General features: G+C 35.4%; 1 protein-coding gene and 1 long non-coding RNA gene across 8 annotated transcripts; one reads left to right on the top strand and one right to left on the bottom strand.

Moving 5' to 3' along the window:
- Nucleotides 1-1,155: 1,155 nt before the first annotated feature.
- Nucleotides 1,156-4,154, bottom strand: LOC133744208 (uncharacterized). The gene is made up of 3 exons (XM_062172348.1): nt 3,780-4,154; nt 1,372-1,890; nt 1,156-1,203 (listed from the first exon to the last, which is right to left on the bottom strand). Exons 1-3 carry the CDS (start codon nt 4,152-4,154, stop codon nt 1,156-1,158), a joined length of 942 nt encoding a protein of 313 aa, XP_062028332.1.
- A 6,304-nt stretch (nt 4,155-10,458) lies between these two features.
- Nucleotides 10,459-18,896, top strand: LOC133706467 (uncharacterized). Of its 7 annotated transcripts, XR_009844555.1 has the most exons (9): nt 10,459-15,470; nt 15,542-15,597; nt 15,714-15,790; nt 15,883-15,938; nt 16,050-16,127; nt 16,226-16,264; nt 16,949-17,207; nt 18,085-18,279; nt 18,538-18,896. It is a non-coding gene; the product is annotated as an uncharacterized LOC133706467 (long non-coding RNA). The 7 variants fall into 7 exon arrangements; XR_009844552.1 differs by having other exon boundaries at nt 10,459-15,597; nt 16,050-16,132; XR_009844554.1 differs by lacking the exon at nt 15,542-15,597 and having other exon boundaries at nt 10,460-15,470.
- Nucleotides 18,897-19,259: the final 363 nt, after the last annotated feature.

The following is a 19,259-nucleotide window of genomic DNA, read 5'->3' as shown; positions in this document are numbered from 1 at the left end:
TTACTTATATATATATATATATATATATATATATATATATATATATATATATATAGGTCCGATTAGAAGCGGGCGTCCGCAACCAAAAAAAAGTGCGGACGTCCCTCCTCCTGCCTCGATCAGGCAGCAATGGAGGCGCTGCCATTGCTGGACGTCCCGGACGGCGTCACCATCAAGGCGAAGGCTAAGCTGATCGGAATCGAAGGAAGCAGTGGCGAGCTCGCCTGAAACCATAAAAGCCCATCGAGGTCGACTTTGAACTCTTCATCGACGACTCTAGCAGCAAGTAGAGGCTCGGCATCGACTACTGGTTCGGGTGCGGCAACAGCAACGCCTCCCTCGCCTCCTGATCGAGGCCGGAGGAGGGACGTCCACACTTTTTCTGGGTTGCGGACGCCCGCTTCTGAACGGCTCTGTGTGTGTGTGTGTGTGTGTGTGTGTGTGTGTGTGTGTGTATTAAGGGATCGCTCATTAAACCTACTTTTCGATCACATATATATTGGTAACTCAACGGTTCAATTTTTAGGTCTATATGAGTAGACCACTTAAAACGGCGTTGTTTTTCCGATCTGATAGAGAGAGAAGTTCTCTATTCCCTGTCTCTCTCATTCTTCTGTGCCTGCTCTTTCTGGGTTAGACGGACAGAGTAGACAGCGAAGACAGAGAAAGCAAAGTGAGTGAGCCAATATCTGATTCTAATGGGTTTTGGGGTTTACCTTTGAAAATCTAATTGCCTCATCTTTCGGCTGCAAGGGTCAAGATCTTTTAATCAATTTCTTGCAGCTTTGTTTTGGAGGCATACACTGATTCCAAACTCTTGGGGTTTTATTTAGTCCAGATTATCTTGTGATTCTCCGGCTACCCTTTGCTCGGGACATTTTCAATCTCCTTTTCTCTAAAGGACATGAAACAATTAGGATTTTGGGCTTCTTCTTTTTCTTTTCTTTTTTTAATCAAGTTTGTTTGTTTTTGATTTGCAGGCACCTAAAATTGGTAAATCTGAAATAGCCTTGCGATTGGCAATTTAGGTGCCAGAGAACGCTTGGATTTGGCAAACAACTGTCTGGAACTAAAAAGAACACGGAATACGATTGAACTTTGTAATAAACTATGTTTACATCCTCCTGATTCAAATTCCAAACTCTTTAAATTGTCTCAATGACCACGAATAACGAGTGTTGAATACATAATAGGAAATACAATCTTAGACAAGCAGAAACCAAATACAATCATAAACAAACAAACCAATTAAATACTACAAAGCCATGTATAGCATCAATGTTTGATGCCAACGTTTGCTTTCCTACGAAACATCGAAGGTCCGTAAGTGGATATGCAAATCTCAAAAAGGAGGGGGAATAAAAAACATACAAATGACACGACGGGAACACTCGCAAACACAATGACTGGAATTATCATCTTTACTTCTCCATCAAGCATAATGGTAAGGGCACAAGAAAACGTGATCATCATGGCAGCAATAGAGATAAAAAGAGTAGAAAGGCCTGTCATCATTTTTGTGGGTAAGGACCAAAGGAAATCATCTTCTGCATAAGTTGACGTGAGAAGTCCCAAAAATGTAATTACCGAAGTTGCTGAGGAAATAAGTGATATTGTATCTGAGAGTATAAAAATCTTGAATAACTTGTTATGCATAAACATTGGAAGACCAGTGTTACCATTAGTTCCGCCAGGAACTGTAAATGCTACAGCGAACATGATAGTAACAATAAGAGCACCTACAGTTGTACAGGAAGCTGCAATCCCTTTCATGGATATTTCTGCTTCATCCTTTAATTTCTTGTGATTCTTGGTAAATAGATCACGTGCTGTCAAGTTTGAAGTATTGACAAATTCATGCATTTCACTAGGCAATATACTCTCCACCTCCTGCATTTCATTAAATAGAGACTCAAAATGAAACCACAAAGTATCTAATTAATTCTTGCACAAAAGAATATAATTAACTAATTAGACATCTAGACAATCTATTAGGATCATGAGATGGGCTGGAGAAAATGTTATCTAATTCAGTAATTCTATACCATATAGTAAGAGAAGATATTTTATTTCCCAATAATTTTTTTTCCTGTCTCCCCCTTCCACCTTTTTCTCCTGGCTTTCTCTTTCTCTTCTACAATATGCGCTTTTCCACATTCAAAGAACAAAATACTAGCTAACTTCCAACCACTATTTCTCTCTTCTAACTTCTCACAAAGCTCAGCAACGAACCAAATAATTCTGAAAAAAAAATTCACACACATAATGTGTAAGGTCCATCTAGTATTTATATATACTAGCCTTTCTCTCTTATATACATGAACACGGTTCTTGCCTAGGGTGTGGACAATTAATTGAAATGAATAAGACTATAAAGAGTACTGTGTAGTTAAGAAATTTATGGATTATTTTTTAAAATATTTTTTCTAACAACTTTAATTTTAAATTATTGACTCTAACTACTAACTATTTTATAAAGTTTTCTTTAATATTTAGAGGGTATTGTGGTGCAATTTTTTCCCATTTGAATTTTCTTATATATAGTACTAACCTATTGGCTCTTTTTTTTTTTTGTATTTTATTTTCGTGTGTGGAGATTTTTTTTTTATAAAATGTCTTTTAAAGTTCGATCTTTATCTTCAATTGCAGATTTTAGCTCATAAAAAAATTGTAATTGTAGACTAATCTATCTATCTATATTATAAAGCGAAGTGCTCATGTTTTACCAAAATATGGATTGCCTATTATACATTTTGGTTTAGAAAACAAAAATTTATAATAAAATAAAAAAGCAGAAAACATAAATGCAAAAAAAAAAAAAAAAAAGGTTAGAAATATGGGTGAAATTTAAGCCAAAAACTTCACCAAATTGGGATTACATATAATACCTTTCATGATAAAAAAAAAATCATATAAAATTATTGTCATGGTAAAATAAAAAATAAGAACTACATAATATGGAAAAAAAAAAATTGAAGAAGTGGGTGATAAGGAAACCTCCACATTCTTCTTCATTTCACCAGTAACATGTGCATGGACTAGTAGTAAAAAAGTTGTAACTCCCACATATAGAGCAAAATATTTTAATGTACTATTTTTTTTAGTTTCATTATTTTTTATTTACCATTTTATCCTTTATGTATTAACCTATTTCATTTAAGAGCTTATTTAAAGAAAGGCAAATGGTGGAATTTTAAATTAATTAATATTGAATTATTGATAGATAAGAAGATATAATTCCTCCCATTGTAAGCTTTGTTGGGGTTTCTGGAGTTTTGGTTCATGTTCCCCCCATTGTAAGCTTTGTTGATTAATGGATATTTTCTGTTCTAAAAAAAAAAAGATAATTCCTCTGACAAATCATTTGATTATGTTTTTTATATTAACTAATTTAGTATTTTACCCATGTTACAATTAACACGTGCCGTGGAAAATATTTCTGAATCAAGAGCATTATAGGTAATTTAAAAGTTAAACCATCTTTTTAAGATTTTTGTATAATTAATATAGCTATGTATATGTATATCTTATATATTAAGTCAATTCCTCTTAATATATTTAAATTTTTGAACTTCTCAAAATGCCCTTACATAATAATATTAAGAGGAATTTGCTTAATATTATATGAGGATATTTAGGGAAGTTTAAAAATTTAACCATGTTAAGAGGAATTGGCTTAATATATAAGAAGAATTATTTATTTTTTTAAATGAAAAAAGAAAATTGACATGTGTGGAGACATGTTAAGAAATTAGTGTCTAATAACTGAAAATTCTAACCTTGAACCATTGTAGTTCGCGTTGCATATGCAAACTTGCACCTTGGATATGATTAAAATGTGTAACTGGGGATAAATTTGCTGCACTATGTAGCATATTAGTCTGAAACTTTGCTATATTATGCGTAATATCGTCTCTCTGTTCTGGATTGAGCTCATATATAAGATTATAAATTTTTTCTTGACGATGTTCAATGGCATATTGAAATATACTCTTCTTTTTGTCATCAAAGATGTCCAGAACTGCTGGGTTTGCCTTACGCATATGCGTAATAAATTCAACATGCCCTTGTTCAGTAGCTTTGAAGAGTGAAGTTCTCACAACGTTAAGTTCTACCGGTGTAAAACTTTCCAGATCTTTCATCACTTCTACCATACGGCTTAGAAATTTATCGAATCGAAGGTGGTTTGATTTTATTTTATACACATGATTGATTCCTAGGTTGAGAAAAAAAAAAGTTTGCGTTAAGATAATTATATTTAAAGTATAAATTGAAAATAAAATCAACAATGTGGATTGAGTAGCATACCCAAAAGCTGAAAGGCACGCATAGTAACTCTTCTGAATAAAATCATAACTGCATTGCAAATTCCAACATTTAGATTAAACTGCTTCTATCAACATGTTAACTATAAAGAAAGAAAACTATTTATATTAGTATTGTATTTTTCTTTGGGGGGACTGGATTGTACAAAATAAATGTAAAGGAAAAGAAGAGCTACGTGAAAGAAAGAGAGTTTTGAAAGAAAGTTTCTGTGTGAAAATCTAATAGAATGGATTGAAATCAGTGGATTCTAAAGAGCTGCCGGAACGGTAGAATCTCTTCTCAAGTCGCCGCCCATTAGTACAGTTGGGAAAGACTATTCCTAGATGGAGCACTATAAATTGACTTTCCTTTGCTTGGGTTTCAATTCCCCTCCAATAAGTCCAATGTTCCAAAAAAAAAAATTAAAAAATTGCAGTGGAGGGTAACAATTTCTATTTGTTGGCATAAACAGATTTTCATAACTTCTAGACAGTAAAAAAAAATTAAAAGTAAAAAGTATGTATATTTTGGTAACAAAAAAAAAACACACACACACACGCTACTTAGCTTTTGCAGCTTCAGCGCAATTGTCACTTTTTTTATTTACTTTCGAATTATCACTTTAATTACTCAAATTAAATCGTGTTTTACAATTCCATCTATTTTTTTCTGTTAAAATCATTACGGCCACATGCCTTATTTTTATGACAATTTCGTGATTTTTTTTTTTTAAAACAATTTCGTGATTGACCACGTAAAACACATGACGACTTAAATGTGGCGATTTTTATAAATTAAAAAAGACTGGAAACATCCCAACCTTTCAAAACCCCACAACCAACCCCAAATACAGTCAATATCCACCAACGCCCCGTGCAACCAGTTTCAAAGAGTACAACCCTAGAACGATGCAAAGAGTCCCGAACGCATTCAACCGCACCATTCGAAACTAGTGATGGAGAATAGAATGCACTGATAGAGTGATAGTGCATAGGTGCAGTTGTTATGCTGGTGTATACGCTACAAAAAAAGCAGCATATATACCTGAGCAAAATAGATTCCTCTGATGACCTTGATCAGCTGCTGATCTTTTTCTTGGAGATGGTTCATCTTCCGATTCTGAAACAGTAATATGACTCTCGAGAAGATTATACTCAATAGGTTGTATGTGTATACCTATCAAGGAAAGAAACGTAAGAGAATATATTATTAACTTTCAAGTTATATATATGGAAAATAACTAATGGTTCGTATTTGGTGAACAATTAATTCATTTCATCACCCAACTTCCATTCCGCAACATATCATAAATCTTAACTAGCATTCTCAAAAATAAATAAAAATAAATAAAAAATAAAATAAAATAAAAAAACCTTCCATTCCGCAACATATCATAAATCTTAACTAGTACAAGTGTATCATTAAGTACCTTCTACATTATTAATAAATTTTTCACCTCAACGACTATTAATCTGTCCGCATTTTGTTTGTCTGATTGCATAACTTGTCCATAATGTCGTCCATCCAATAATGACTTTAGAATATTACGGATAATTATTCAATTGATATAAACATAAATGTGTTAATAACAATATGGTTTGATTAGACAAAAAACCCAATATGGTGTGTGTTAATTACAGTACTCAGTTATTAACTTCAGTTAAAAATTTAGAAGGAATATAAGATAATTAGGGGAAATTCCTCGATAAAATTTGTGCAATATATGGTATTTATTTCAATAAGTGTGGATGAGGTCGCAAGGTTCAAATCTTCTCTTTCCCATAATACAAAAAATAATAACACACACTATTTACTTTAAAGAAAAAGAAAGAACAGTTGAAGGAGAAAAGAAAATGAGTGAGGGAATTGTAGAAATGTAGGTTTGAACATCTTCATCTACCAACAACCATACCATAGCGAAAAGCTAAAAGAAATGTAAGTGGACAAACAAAGTCTCCCCGATGGACAGTAAGTTATAGCATGTTGGTTACTTGTAAAATCAATACCCTTAAGGCCATGAATTCAAATCAAACTGACATATGAAGATGTGGGTGGAGTTTTTGAAAAAAAAAAAAAAAAAAAATAGAAGTCTCGGTGATACGTTAGGTTGTCAAATATATTAATTATCAATAATATAGTGATTATCATGAGTAAAAATATTAAAAGAATGTATTAGTACTAACTCTTATAGATTAACTTTTGCCGCAATGTGAGTCGCGCTCCGCTAAGAAATGCACTGCGCAAACCAGCCAATACAAGCATAGGATGCTGCTGTCCACCAAGTCCGTTGTCAGCCATGGCCAACTTTGGATGATGTTGTAGTAAGTTCCATGCAACATCTGAAGTAGAGACGTCAAACGAAGAGTTATAGGTACCAAGAATTAATATAATAGATTAACCATTATATTTGAAACAATTAATCCATCTTACCAAGTCCTTTGGGACGCCAAATACACATAGTAATAAGTTGAGCGCCAGGGGTTCCTTCTAGAGCCTTCGGGGGAGTGAGAGAAAAGAGACAACGTGCCATTTCCCATTTGTTTCGACTACAAGCCCTCACAACTGGAATATAATTGCCGGGCTTACTACCGGTTTTAACTATTTCCGGGTTCTTTTCAACCATGCATCTAGCTATGTGGATCCAGTGAACTTTTGTGCAGGATGCAACTATAGCACCATCTAAAGCTGTACGGCCTTTGCCGTCTTTTCTTGTCAAATCTTCTTCTCTTGTGGACGACAACAACTCTTTCACCTTATCCACCTCTCCTTTCATGGCTGCTTGGTGAAGATGGGTGCATCCAGTGTCTGGAATTGTATCCATATAAACATCAGAAATATATTATGTAATAAAAGGATATTTGAACTTCACTAAATTTTGGTGAAGTTAATCCTTTGGTTAATCCAATTGTGAGAATGATTACAAAATGGGTTAGATGAGCTGAAATATAACAAATTTTGGTAAAGTTTGTGACCCTAAAAGAAGGCTCGGCTTAAAAATATAGATAGTAGGATTTTTTAGATTAAGCTCTCTAGTCAATTTAGACTTTCGAGCAGTTTTAGCAGACTCTCTATCTTGGCTCCTTAGTTATTTTAGAGAGTTTGTTTAGATTTTTATCAATTTTAGTAGGTGCACCAGACTCATAAGAATATTTGTAGCAGACTCTCTATTTTGCTCCTTAACTATTTTGGAGAATATGTATAGCTTTTATTTTGTCTTTTAGTTAAATTAGAGCATGCTTAGCAACACTAGTCAAAATAGCTAAAAAATCATTTTGGCTAGCCACTTTTAAAATAAGTATGTATCAGTTCTCTCTATTTTAGCTAGTTTTGAATTTATATTATTTATTGAGTAAAGAAAAAATAGTTAAATATATTTATAAATTACATAGAATAATTTAACAAAATATTTTGAATTAACAAAAATAATAGAGAGCCTTATCTCGCTCTCTATAATTAGGAGTGAGATAGCTAAAAGTTAAAATGGAGAGCCACTTACGAGTCCAGTGCAGCTGCAAAAATTGATAAAAAAACTAAATATGCTCTCCAAAATAGGTAAGGAGCCAAGATATCTTACTCTCCATTTTCACTATTAACTATCTCACTCATAATATAGAGAGCGAGATGAAGCTCTCTATTATTTTTTTTAATTTAAAATATTATTTTTAAATTGTCTTATGTAATTTATAAATACATTTAAACTAATTTCTCTTTATTTAATAAATAATATAAATTCAAAACTAACTAAAATAGAGAGAATTGATGCAAACACATTTTAAAAGTGATTAGCCAAATAACATTTTAGCTACTTTGACTAAAAAATAGCTATCATTGCTAAAGATGTTCTTAGACACATAAGATCTCATATCGGTGATTGTTAGTAAACATTAATAAATGTTGCCTTATTTGGTGGAGGGATTGCTATTAGGGGTAGTATATGTTCTCTATGTCACCGCATAATCGCATATGGTGTTTTTCTAATCTTTGCATCAGGATGTACCTTCATTATGTTATTTTCTTTACTTACAAATATAACATCTCCTTAGTGGTAGCTTGGTGTGATAAGATGAGCCAACTAACATCGTAGAAGTCACATATTTATATCTCACTGACACCAAGAATGGATGGGATACGGTGCGGTGGAGTGGGTAAGAATAGAGTCCATATAGATAAAAAGAATTATTGTTGTCTTTTCCTTAAAAAGAATAGGGGGCTGTGTCCCTAAATTTTGATTTTTATTGTCATACACTAATTTTTTATACTATAGTTTAAACTGTTTTTAGCATTATATAGTTGGTAGGAGATTTTTATGCTTAAAAATGCCAAACAATTAAAATTTACTGTATAAAAAATAATTCTCATTTAGTCCATTAATTTAATGAACTAAATGAAGAATATAATATGTTTCCATATTTGAATGAGAAAAAATAGTCTTATTTTTGACCTTATCGGTCAAGAACCCAAATGGTCGGTTTTTATATATAAAAAAGTCCTTATCTCTACTAGTGAACATGACTTAGTTTGCATACCTTTTTTTTCTATGTCACGTGATTTGAACTTTTTCTCCAAAACATCCCACGCATGCTTGGCTGTTTCACTTTTCCAGATAAAAGAAAACATCTCAGTCCCGCAACTAATTTTAATTGCATGTAAGGCCTTGGCGTTCTTTGTCCACCAAGCCTTACATGCAGCTTCCCTATTACTTGGAGGTCTTTGTTTGACAACATCCCAAAGATCTTTAGCTAATAAGTAAGTCTCAATCCGAGAACTCCAATCTTTATAGTTATGCTGGTTAAGAACTTCCAGGACAATTGCATTGGAGGCAACTGTGGTACTTGCCATGCTCGATCAATCTGTTAATAATGAACTCAAGGTGATTTTATGTCAGATTAATTATGTATTTGAAATAACAAGGAAACCAAAAAGTATAATTATGTACTCACCGAATAATGTATATATCGGTTGGAGAAATCTTCAAAAAGCTACAGCTAGCTGGTAAGCTAGTTCCAATCAGTACAGAGGCAGCGCAGGAAGCAAGCTCTACAACCTGTGAATGAAGAGCTAGCCACAGCTTCTGATTTATAATAACAAATCAATTCATTAAAAACGACTTGAATTATTCAATGTCATTGTGCATTTCATTAATAAAAGACTTGTGCATGCAATTTTTTAAAACAGACGGGCAATTCTTTGAAAAAGAATTGTGCAGTAGGCTTATATGTGGGTGTACCTGCCAGAAACAAAAGCTGTCACTACATCATACAGAAAAGGTTGTTACAAAACTTTACATGAAAAAAAATCCGTCTATTAAATACTACATCATACACAAAATTCCGTGTGTATACATGTTTCACACAATTATCCGTGGTAAAGATGAAATATATTAAATATTTTGTGATATTTCACACGACCATTCGTGTGAATGATTTTAATGGGACTTATGCAAACATGTTGACAATAATATGGGCGAGAAAAACACTACTCCAACCGAACGTGTTTAAAAATTGCGTCAGACTCTTCCAGCTCAGCGAACGTGTCAACTATGCATCATGTGCTGTACCAGTACCGCCTGGATAGCGCATACTTATCTCTAATGTCAACAAGATTAATTGGCACGATCGAGAATTTCTAATAAACAAAACATTAACGTCTGGAAATGTATATGGGAACGTTCAGACCTTGATATCCGCTGGAATATTGACTTGATAACATGTTGGTTCTCATAAATATGTAAGTTGGGATCAACTTGATTATTTTCCAGCTAGGCTGATCGATCTAATGACTACTCTGGCAAACTCATCTCGTTTGATCCAAAACAAGAAGAAGAAAAAAGGGGTTAAATGATGATAGCTAGGAGAGGATCCAAATATGAAATTAGCTATGTACGTACAGCTGTGCTATCAGTTTTCTATCTCCGCCGATATATATTGTGACTGTTTGTATGTTATGTCCGTGTAAGAATTAGAAATTCTCTCTTCCAACTTTTCCCGAAATGAGCGTTATGAATAATAAGAATTCTTATTGGAGAGAGAGAGAGAGAGAGATGTATATCAGGTTGACGAGCAAATTATTGAGTCAAGAAAAAGAAGAGAGAAAATTTAAATTTATTAACTCCGGCCAACTGGATCTATTAGGTTTAAGTTGATTGAGCCAGAGCCGGCTCTGCACGCCTGCAACGAGTGCGACAGCACAGGGCCCAAAATTTCAGAGGCCCCAAATATTTTTGTAATGTTTTATGTTTACATATAAATATTGAAAATTAGGGCCCCAACCACCAGTATATATTCTTCTATTCTTTGTGCGTTCACTTTTTCTTTCTTTTTCCTACATGCCGTTCACATGCTTTGCAGCTTTGATTGAGACTTGGAAGGGCCCCATTAATTCTTTAATGTCTCTCTCCTCTCCTCAATTTCATCCGATCCTCTCCTTTTTGTTTTTTCTTCTTTGCGTTCTGTCTCTCTCCCCTCTTCAATTTCATCCGGTCCTCTCCTTTTTATTTTCTTTTCTTTGCGTTCTGTCTCTCTCCCCTCAATTCCATCTTATTCTCATCGACGGATCGGCCTCAGTAGTCAGTAACTCAGTATCTCACCAATCACTACTCGGCCGTTCAGCTATGATTCTTTGATTTTATTTACAAATAAATTAATGTTTGCTTTAGTATTCCTAATGGTTTGATTTGGTTTTCAATTTGTAAAGGTTGTGGCTGCCTAGCAATTTTTTGGGATTCTGAGAATTGAAAAAATTGGAGAAGGAGCTGTGAGCAAACTCAGAGTCTTATCTCACTCATCTGAGTCTTTGATCTTCAAGGAATCAGGTTCTCTTATTTACATTTATTTGCTTCAATTTTTTGGGAATATTGTTGCATCGTTGTGTTAAAATTTAGAAGTATGCCTCCTAAAAAAAATGTTTATCTGGATATGCAAAACGTTTAAAGAAGAAAAAAGATGCAGACTTGGTTCAATCTTTAAGGGGAAGTCTTGATAGGTTCATTACTAGAGAACCAGAAGGTTTGGGCGAAGATTTAGTTAATGAAGAGGCAGAAGAGCACACTGAGAGGGAAAATAATGTGGAAGAGCACACTAATAGGGAAAATAATGTGGAAGAACACACTGATGGCAATGAAGTTGTAGATGATTTGGATCATGGTGAAAATGAGAATGACGGGTTTGTTCAAGTATTATTGATTGGTTATTTGATTTTATATTGTGATTTTGTTCATATATAAATTTCATGTAAGACTAAAGCTTTGAGGGCCACATTTTAAGTTTTCGCACAGGGCCTCCGTAAAGTTTGAGACGGCCCTGGATTGAGCCATAATAATACGTACAATATACATGCTGATATCATCATATCAATGGGTGCTTACGTACGTAGCTTCATGCTCGAAATAGGATCGAAGGTGACGAGGGGTAAAGTCTGATAACATGGCAATAATAGTGCTGAGAGTTGTGGATCTGCAAGTTAAGCTTTAAAGAAGAACATAAGAAATCACGGAGAAGATTTTAAGAGAGTTATAATAGAGTCTTTCAATAATCTATATTACAATTATGAGTAGAACAGAAACTACTAATTTGGCAACCGACGAAGTCACCGACTCAAGCCACAGCTGGCACATAGAAGATAAGTTTGTATGAGTAAACTCAAATAAAATTACTCAAACAATTTATGCTTATAATTTCTCAACTCATGAGGTAAATTAAAGCAACAACATTCAATTCCACAATACACAACCGAATTCACAAATCACACAAGTAAAAATCAGTAATTTATGCATAGAAAATTAGTTCAGGAGATCACCTAAATCACACAGTTCAAATAATAGCAACTCCTGCATATGGTGTACATAGTTCAGGAGATCACATTAGAATCACACAATTCAAGTCATAGTAACTCCTGCATAAAGTTTAGTTCAGGAAATTATGTAAAAGTCAAACAATCCAAATGAAAAAGGAATGGAGAATTTCACAAATGGTCACTCAATTTTCAAATATATCACTTTGGTCACTCAACTTTAACTCTGTTATTAACTTTAGTCATTTCGTTAATTTTTTTCATTAAAAAAAAATATTTGCCACAATATTAATGATATTTTTGTCCTACCAATTGTGAAAAATTGATAAATCTGAATTGGAATAATTGAGAAAAGTGATTAAACTGAGATAAAATGCCCATTTGGTGACTAAAATTAATAATTGGCAGAGTAATAGTTAAGTGACCAAAGTGATATATTTAAAAATTGAGTGACCAAAGTGTTGAACGAGTCATAATTGAGTGACTATTTGTTAAATTCTCCCTTTCTTTTAACTATATATTACAATTATGAGACAATTTATGGAAGAGAAACTACTAACTTGGTAGTCACCGACTCCAGCCTTAGCTGGCACATAAAAGATAAGATGCCATGTATCAAACACTTGTGAATCTATCTAGAACCTTCCTGCCACATTCTTATGCCAGCACAACAACATATTTATCAGGGAAAAAAAATGCAAACAGTACCTGATGTTTGGCCCATTAGTAACTTTAGTACCTAACAAAAAAAAAAATCACTTTGATACCTGAAGTTCGAACCCCGACCCAACTTTAGTACCTAATTAAAACACTGTTGGCCGTTAAGGCGTTAACCACATGGCAAAGTTTGAAGGGTATTATGGTCCCTTCACTCTTCGTCTTCTTCTTCCTCACGCCCTCTTCATCTTCTTCTTCCTCCCAACTCTCCCTGTTTCTCCCAACTTAGTTTGTGTGGCCGCGGAGGGTTTTGATGAGGTCACCGGTTTCGAAGTCCAAGGGGTGGAGGGTTCCGTTGTTGGAGGCGGAGACCATGAACTAGGATTCGGTGGAGAAGGCGAGGTCGGAGACGCACTGGTCGTGGCCCTTGAAGGTTTTGTCCAAATTTGCTTTTGTTCAATCTGCCTAGTTCCTTCCTTTCCTGATTTTTCAAAATTGGACAAGACGATCATTATCATTGTATAACACTCCTCCACACACACACACACACACACACACACTCTCTCTCTCTCTCTCTCTCAATTCAGCCATAAACTCAACGCTTTTGTCTCCTCCATCGCCGACCCTCCAAAAAACCCATTGCATACCCAGAACACCGGACATGTAGGACGCCATCGATATTACCATCACCATTGACGGCAATAGAGATGCAGCACACCAAGCAATCCAAACAATTCACAATCGGGACCGATCTCGTGTACAAAGTCAGACCAGGAAATCAAAACCCGGTAGCTGTTTGCAGTTCAAAACCATCCATGAAGCCGTCTCATCTTCCAGAAAAAGAGAAGTCACAGCGAATCCCACCACCAATCAAAGCCTTAACTCCGATCCTCACAGCCTGGGAAACATCTTAAAGGATGTGAATAAAGTGTTGTCAAGCACACCCAGAATAGTGGCTGACGATTGTATATATATTGATGAGTAACTTACAAGTACAATTGTATTAGGAGTGAGACTCTACATATAGGAAAGATAAGACTAGTAAACAGAACCTATCTACGTGTACGTCTAGGATAAGAGAGGATAGGTAACAGAAGATAAGCCATACAACAGAAGATAAGCCATGCAGCTTGATCAATTGATGATTGGTTTATCACTCCCCAGCAAGCTGAGTGGTCTAGGAAGAACGGGAAGCTTGGAGACAAGAAAATGAAATCTGGATGATGACAGACCTTTTGTAAAGATGTCCGCTACCTGATCTGTAGTAGAAACAAACAAGACTTGAAGTTCCTTATTGACAACTTTTTCCTGAACATAATGGTAATCGACCTCAACATGCTTTGTGCGAGCATGAAAGACAGGATTTGAAGCTATAGCAATGGCGGAGAGATTATCACACCAAATAGTAGGACACTAGAGGAATAAACTAAGATCACAGAACATGGAACGAAGCCATGAAATCTCAACTGCAGTAAATGCTAGTTGATGGTACTCCGCTTCGACACTCGATCGAGAAACAGTTTTATGAGTCTTTGAACTCCATGAAATCAAATTCGGACCCAAATAAACACAATAGCCACCTGTAGATTGGCGATTATCCGGATCACCGGCATAATCCGCATCAGAGTAGGCACTAATGAATAGGGAACCAGGTTGATATTTTAAACCATGATGAATGGAGTACTTCAAATAACGAAGAATGCGCTTCACAGCCGCCCAATGAACAGTGGTTGAGCAATGCATGAACTTACAAACTTGATTCACCGAGTAAGAAATGTCAGGGCGAGTTCAAGTAAGATACTGGAGAGCACCCACAACACTTCGATATTCACTAGGATCAGAGAGCTTTTCACCATCATAAAGGATCAGTTTTTGTCCAGAATGAGCTGGAGTTGTACAAGGTTTGACTTCATGTATATTTGTGCGACGAAGCAAATCAACAATGTATTTGTTTTGGGTCAAATATAGAATAGGTCCATCATATAAAGCTTCAACACCAAGAAAATAGTGAATAGACACTACTAAAAATCTGTTCATAGACATCGCATGTTTTAAATCGGTCAGACTTGCACACGATGTAAAAACGTAATCTAACATCGTTTTACGAAAATACCGATTTAAATGTATATCATTAACATCGGGTCTTAAAATGACCGGTGTTAAAAGTTTTGTTTGAAAATTTGCGGAAACCTATTTTTGCAAAACGCGCTAAGTATTTTAAGTGAATTGAAGAAGCGGGTACTAAATCTAAAAACTTTCACACTTAGAAAAAAATTTGCGCCCGACCCCAAAACTGAAACAGAAAACCCTAGCGAGACTCCTTCATTCTAAACTCACCCCAAACTGGATCTCCTCCCAAACTCAACCTCCATTCTGGACTCTAAGCTTACTCGAACTCGATCGCCGCCATTCTAGAGCTCCTCATTGCTTCCTTCTTCTACGTCCTCAGCTTATTCGGCATTGACTCCGTCCAGTCCGTCATCTTACGCGCCTCCCACTACGACGGTGACGACGTCCTCATCAACTCCCGCTGCTGCCCTCCCCCTGCCAAACCCAAATTCGCTTTCTTCTGCTTGAGGGATTCGAGTTGATTTTGCTTCCTCCAAAACCTTTTTCAACTCTTCACAGTTCGCCCTCCAAAGCGTTTTGTCCGAGCTCGTTGAAGGACAAGGTTTATAGGATCTTCTGCAGGGAAAAGCGTAAGCTCGCCGGTAGAAAGGGTAAGCTTCGTGATACTTCGCTTTTCTTTTAAGCTCTATCGTGAACTGGATTTTTCAATTTCCGATTTCAGATTTGTTTGGAATCATTCGGTTGTAGAGAAACTGTATTAGAACTATGTCTCCACTGGTCAGTCGTCGCTCTCTCTCTCATCAAAACCCTAACTTTTTCTGCTTAAATTTTCTAAATTCGTCGCCATTGTTGTTTGATTTATAATTCTGTATACTTGTTTGTGCTGTTTATAGGTGTCTATGTTGAGAATCGGTGCTCGGATAAAATCACTCAGCTCATGGATAATGTCTACGTCTGTCGCTCTGGATCGGTACGATTCTCATCTTCGTTACTGCCTAGACCTATCTTAATTTGTTGTCTTTGATCGAATTTTTGAGCATGTGGAGTTTTCGCAATTTGCAGGCTGCAGATTCTCAGGTTGTTTTCTACTATGTGAGGCACTTTGTTCATCAGCACACGTGAGTCTTTTTCAGCCTCTGTGCCTTTTATTTCACTGATTCGTATCGATTTGTATTGCGGTTTCGGGTTAATGGTTTACTGGATTTAATTGTGTATTTGTGTTTGTACAGCGTTCAGCTATGGCAGCCTGCTACTGTCAAAGTTGTTGCTAATCTCATCAGGCTACTGTGATATGGCAACAACGTTAGGTTTGGTGAATTTCTCGCTTATTGATACTATTGTGTGAGCTTATTTGTAGTTCAATTAGTTGTTTGGGGTTTAAACTGTTGTTTTTTGGGCTTGGCAGAATATGTTGCAAACTGGAAAAAAAGGATGATATCTTTAGGTAGTGATGATATCTTTCAAGCTTCTGTTGTGATAGCTAATGTTCAGTAGTTAATTAAGCTAATGGAAAAAAAGGATTGCTTTCTGTGCATGATTAAAGACTTGAGCTAATCTCTAGCTTTATACTTCCTTTCCCATGGGAAACTTAATTCCTTAATCTCAATGTGGTTCTATCACTGTTTCTCTGGTTGTAGTTCTTCTTTGCACTTGCGTGGGAATTGAGATACAATTGTGTGTGATTTCATTTGTTGGTTAGTTGGTTTGCAGGTTGCTTAGTTAACTGATGATGTATTTACTTTTGGTGTTATCATCAAATTATATTAGTACTCCAAAATGGTATAACATAAATCTGATTTTGAATAGGTTATTTAGCTTACATAATTATTTGTTATATCAACTTTTTTACTTGAAAACAAGATATTAGTAAGTTTAGGAAAGACCTCCAAAAGTTACAGTTTGCAGTTCTGTTGTAGATTTGACAAGTCTGCAATTCTCTAGTTGCACTTTTCAAGAGTTTAGAAAACTAATAAGGGTGTGTATTGAATGCTTTTCATGCTCTGCGTCTGAGATTGACACGTTAGCAACCTTCCATGGATACATGTCACCTCAACTAGCAATTTGACTTAAATGTCTACATTGGTATCATTCTTTGTCACAACATTTCTGATACAATCTGTTTACTTAGGTGCTGATCTCCGGAAGGGAAGAGCCAGAGGCTCTTCTTTCCCCTGCAATGGATGCTGTAATAAGAGTATTCAAACGTGTCGCTGGATTATCTGAGAGTGCAGGCGAGGCAGAGTTGTCTGGTGCTGCTGGAGTTGCATTCTGTTCCATCCGTTTGTTGGTAGCATCCACACAAGCGATTAATTTAATTGGAAAACAAGGATCATTAATCAAATCTATACAGGAGAGTACCGCTGCTTCTATGCGAGTATTGTCTGGAGGTATGCTTTTAGTGTGGCACAGTGTTGATTTTCTCTAATCAGTAAAATATCAGTGGTTTCCGTATCTTATCTTCATTGTCTTACCAGTGTTCAAGTCTTATCCTTTTTTCTCCAATGCAGAGTATAATTATCATGTAGCTATTTTATGTGGTTATCACCGTTTCAAATTAGCAAGGAGTCACTTACAGAAATTTGGAACTAAAATGATTCTTGTATTTAAGTTTCCATTCTTTTCTTTTGTGCTTTACTTTTAAAGCTTAGATTTGCAATCGGTGATCTAGATTCCAGTATTTTCTATACCTGTTATCCTTAGTTGTCATTTGTTCTCAAGTTCTTTTGCCTCTTCGAATGAATGATATTCTTACTTCTCTAAACAAGGCATCTGATACCTAATATTTGTTCTGGCAGAAGAGGTTCCATTTTATGCTGCCTCTGAGGTCGTGCACTCACTATGAAGTTGTATGTTTTACAAAAGGACTCGGTGTATTTGAGAACAAATGTCTTGATGTAGGGGATATTGTGAAACATTGTTGTCAATATATTGGAAACCTATAGTGCCAGAATGTGTCAGGCTGTGTTGCATATGCCAGTTTCTTTATATATACTCTGAATTTCTGTTGTTGTTCATGAAACAACTATTAGTGTGAATAGGGCTACACAAGAAATAAGAAACCTGTAATCTTGAGATTGATTCTGCTTCAGTAGTCTTGTATTTTGTTGTTCTATGTATGAAATCTTGATAACAATATATTCTCTACTGCATTCTATAGGGAGATTACCCAAACAATGCAAATCCTCTGTCTTATGCCGAGGACATCATTGGGGTATTTTTCTGTTCTATGTTAACAGTATTTTCTCTGCTGCATTCTATAATCAGATTATGCAAACAATGCAAATTCCTCTGTCTTATGCTGAGGACATTATTGGGGTTGAAGGAAGGAGTATTGAATTTATTCATTGTAGTAGTGGAGCCTTGTTAACTGTACAAGAGAGCAGGGGACTACCTGATGAAATTACAGTGGAAATAAAAGGCACCTCATCACAGGTTCAGGCGGCTCAACAACTGATTCAGGTATGCTTGCCAATGGAACAGAAAAAGCCCATCTTTACCGAATAAATAAAAGATAAATAAAGGAAAAGGAGGTTTCATTTGTTGTTCCTTTTTTTTTTTGGATGAAATATTATTAATTTCATATAATTGCTTGTTTTCGCACTTATATCACTACTATCAGTTGGGTTTATATTTTTTTTGTTGAGTTTAGTAATACCAAAAATCACTGTCATTACGTTTATGTTGCACTGTGAAACTGACTTTGTCATTCTCTTGCAGGGCCTTGGATTACAAGTTGTGAAATATTTGGCTGCCAAATATGAAGAGCTAGGGTGTGAAGTGAAATGGATGGGCAAGCCTGATAAGGTGATCTAGTCACATTGGTCTGGTTACCGCTGTTAACTTCACTTCATGTGAACCTTTAGCTTAATACATATTTCTCTTGCACTTGACTACCAAGATGAATTTTGAGCAAGGCTAGTTTTTGCTTTGAAGCAAAGTTTGGTGTTGAAATTTTGTAGATTGTTGCTCATATGTTTCTAGGCTAGCCTTTGTAGGTTTTGGGGTATTCTTTTGTGACATATGTTCAATCATGAATTTGGAAAGAAAATTAATGGAAAGCCCCAATTTTTGGATGATTATGAAATGCATTTCTTTTCCTAGCAGCAGCTAGATGCAAACTTAGCTCATCACGCTTGTCAAAATGAAGTGAAGTATATAAAAGCATAACAAAACAGTAATGCCAAGGAAAACGAAGTCACTTGAGAGTTTAGAAATCAGTATCAAAATGAAAATCGATGTCTTATGATTATTAATGTATCGAGTTGTGTCCGCAGAACCGATGTACTCAAAACTAGTGCACATCGATTTTACAAAACAAAAGTGATGTCTACAATGAAACAACACATCGGTTCTAGAAAAAGCAAGCGATGTATATAAAACCATTGAACATCGTTTTGCTTAAATGAAAACGATGTGCTGTGTTAAATGAAACATCAGTC

Source organism: Rosa rugosa, chromosome 4 (assembly GCF_958449725.1).
Source record: "Rosa rugosa chromosome 4, drRosRugo1.1, whole genome shotgun sequence".
NCBI classification, from domain to species: Eukaryota; Viridiplantae; Streptophyta; class Magnoliopsida; order Rosales; family Rosaceae; genus Rosa; species Rosa rugosa.
Note: the sequence above shows the minus strand (reverse complement) of the source record. Positions and strands in the feature narration are given on the sequence as shown.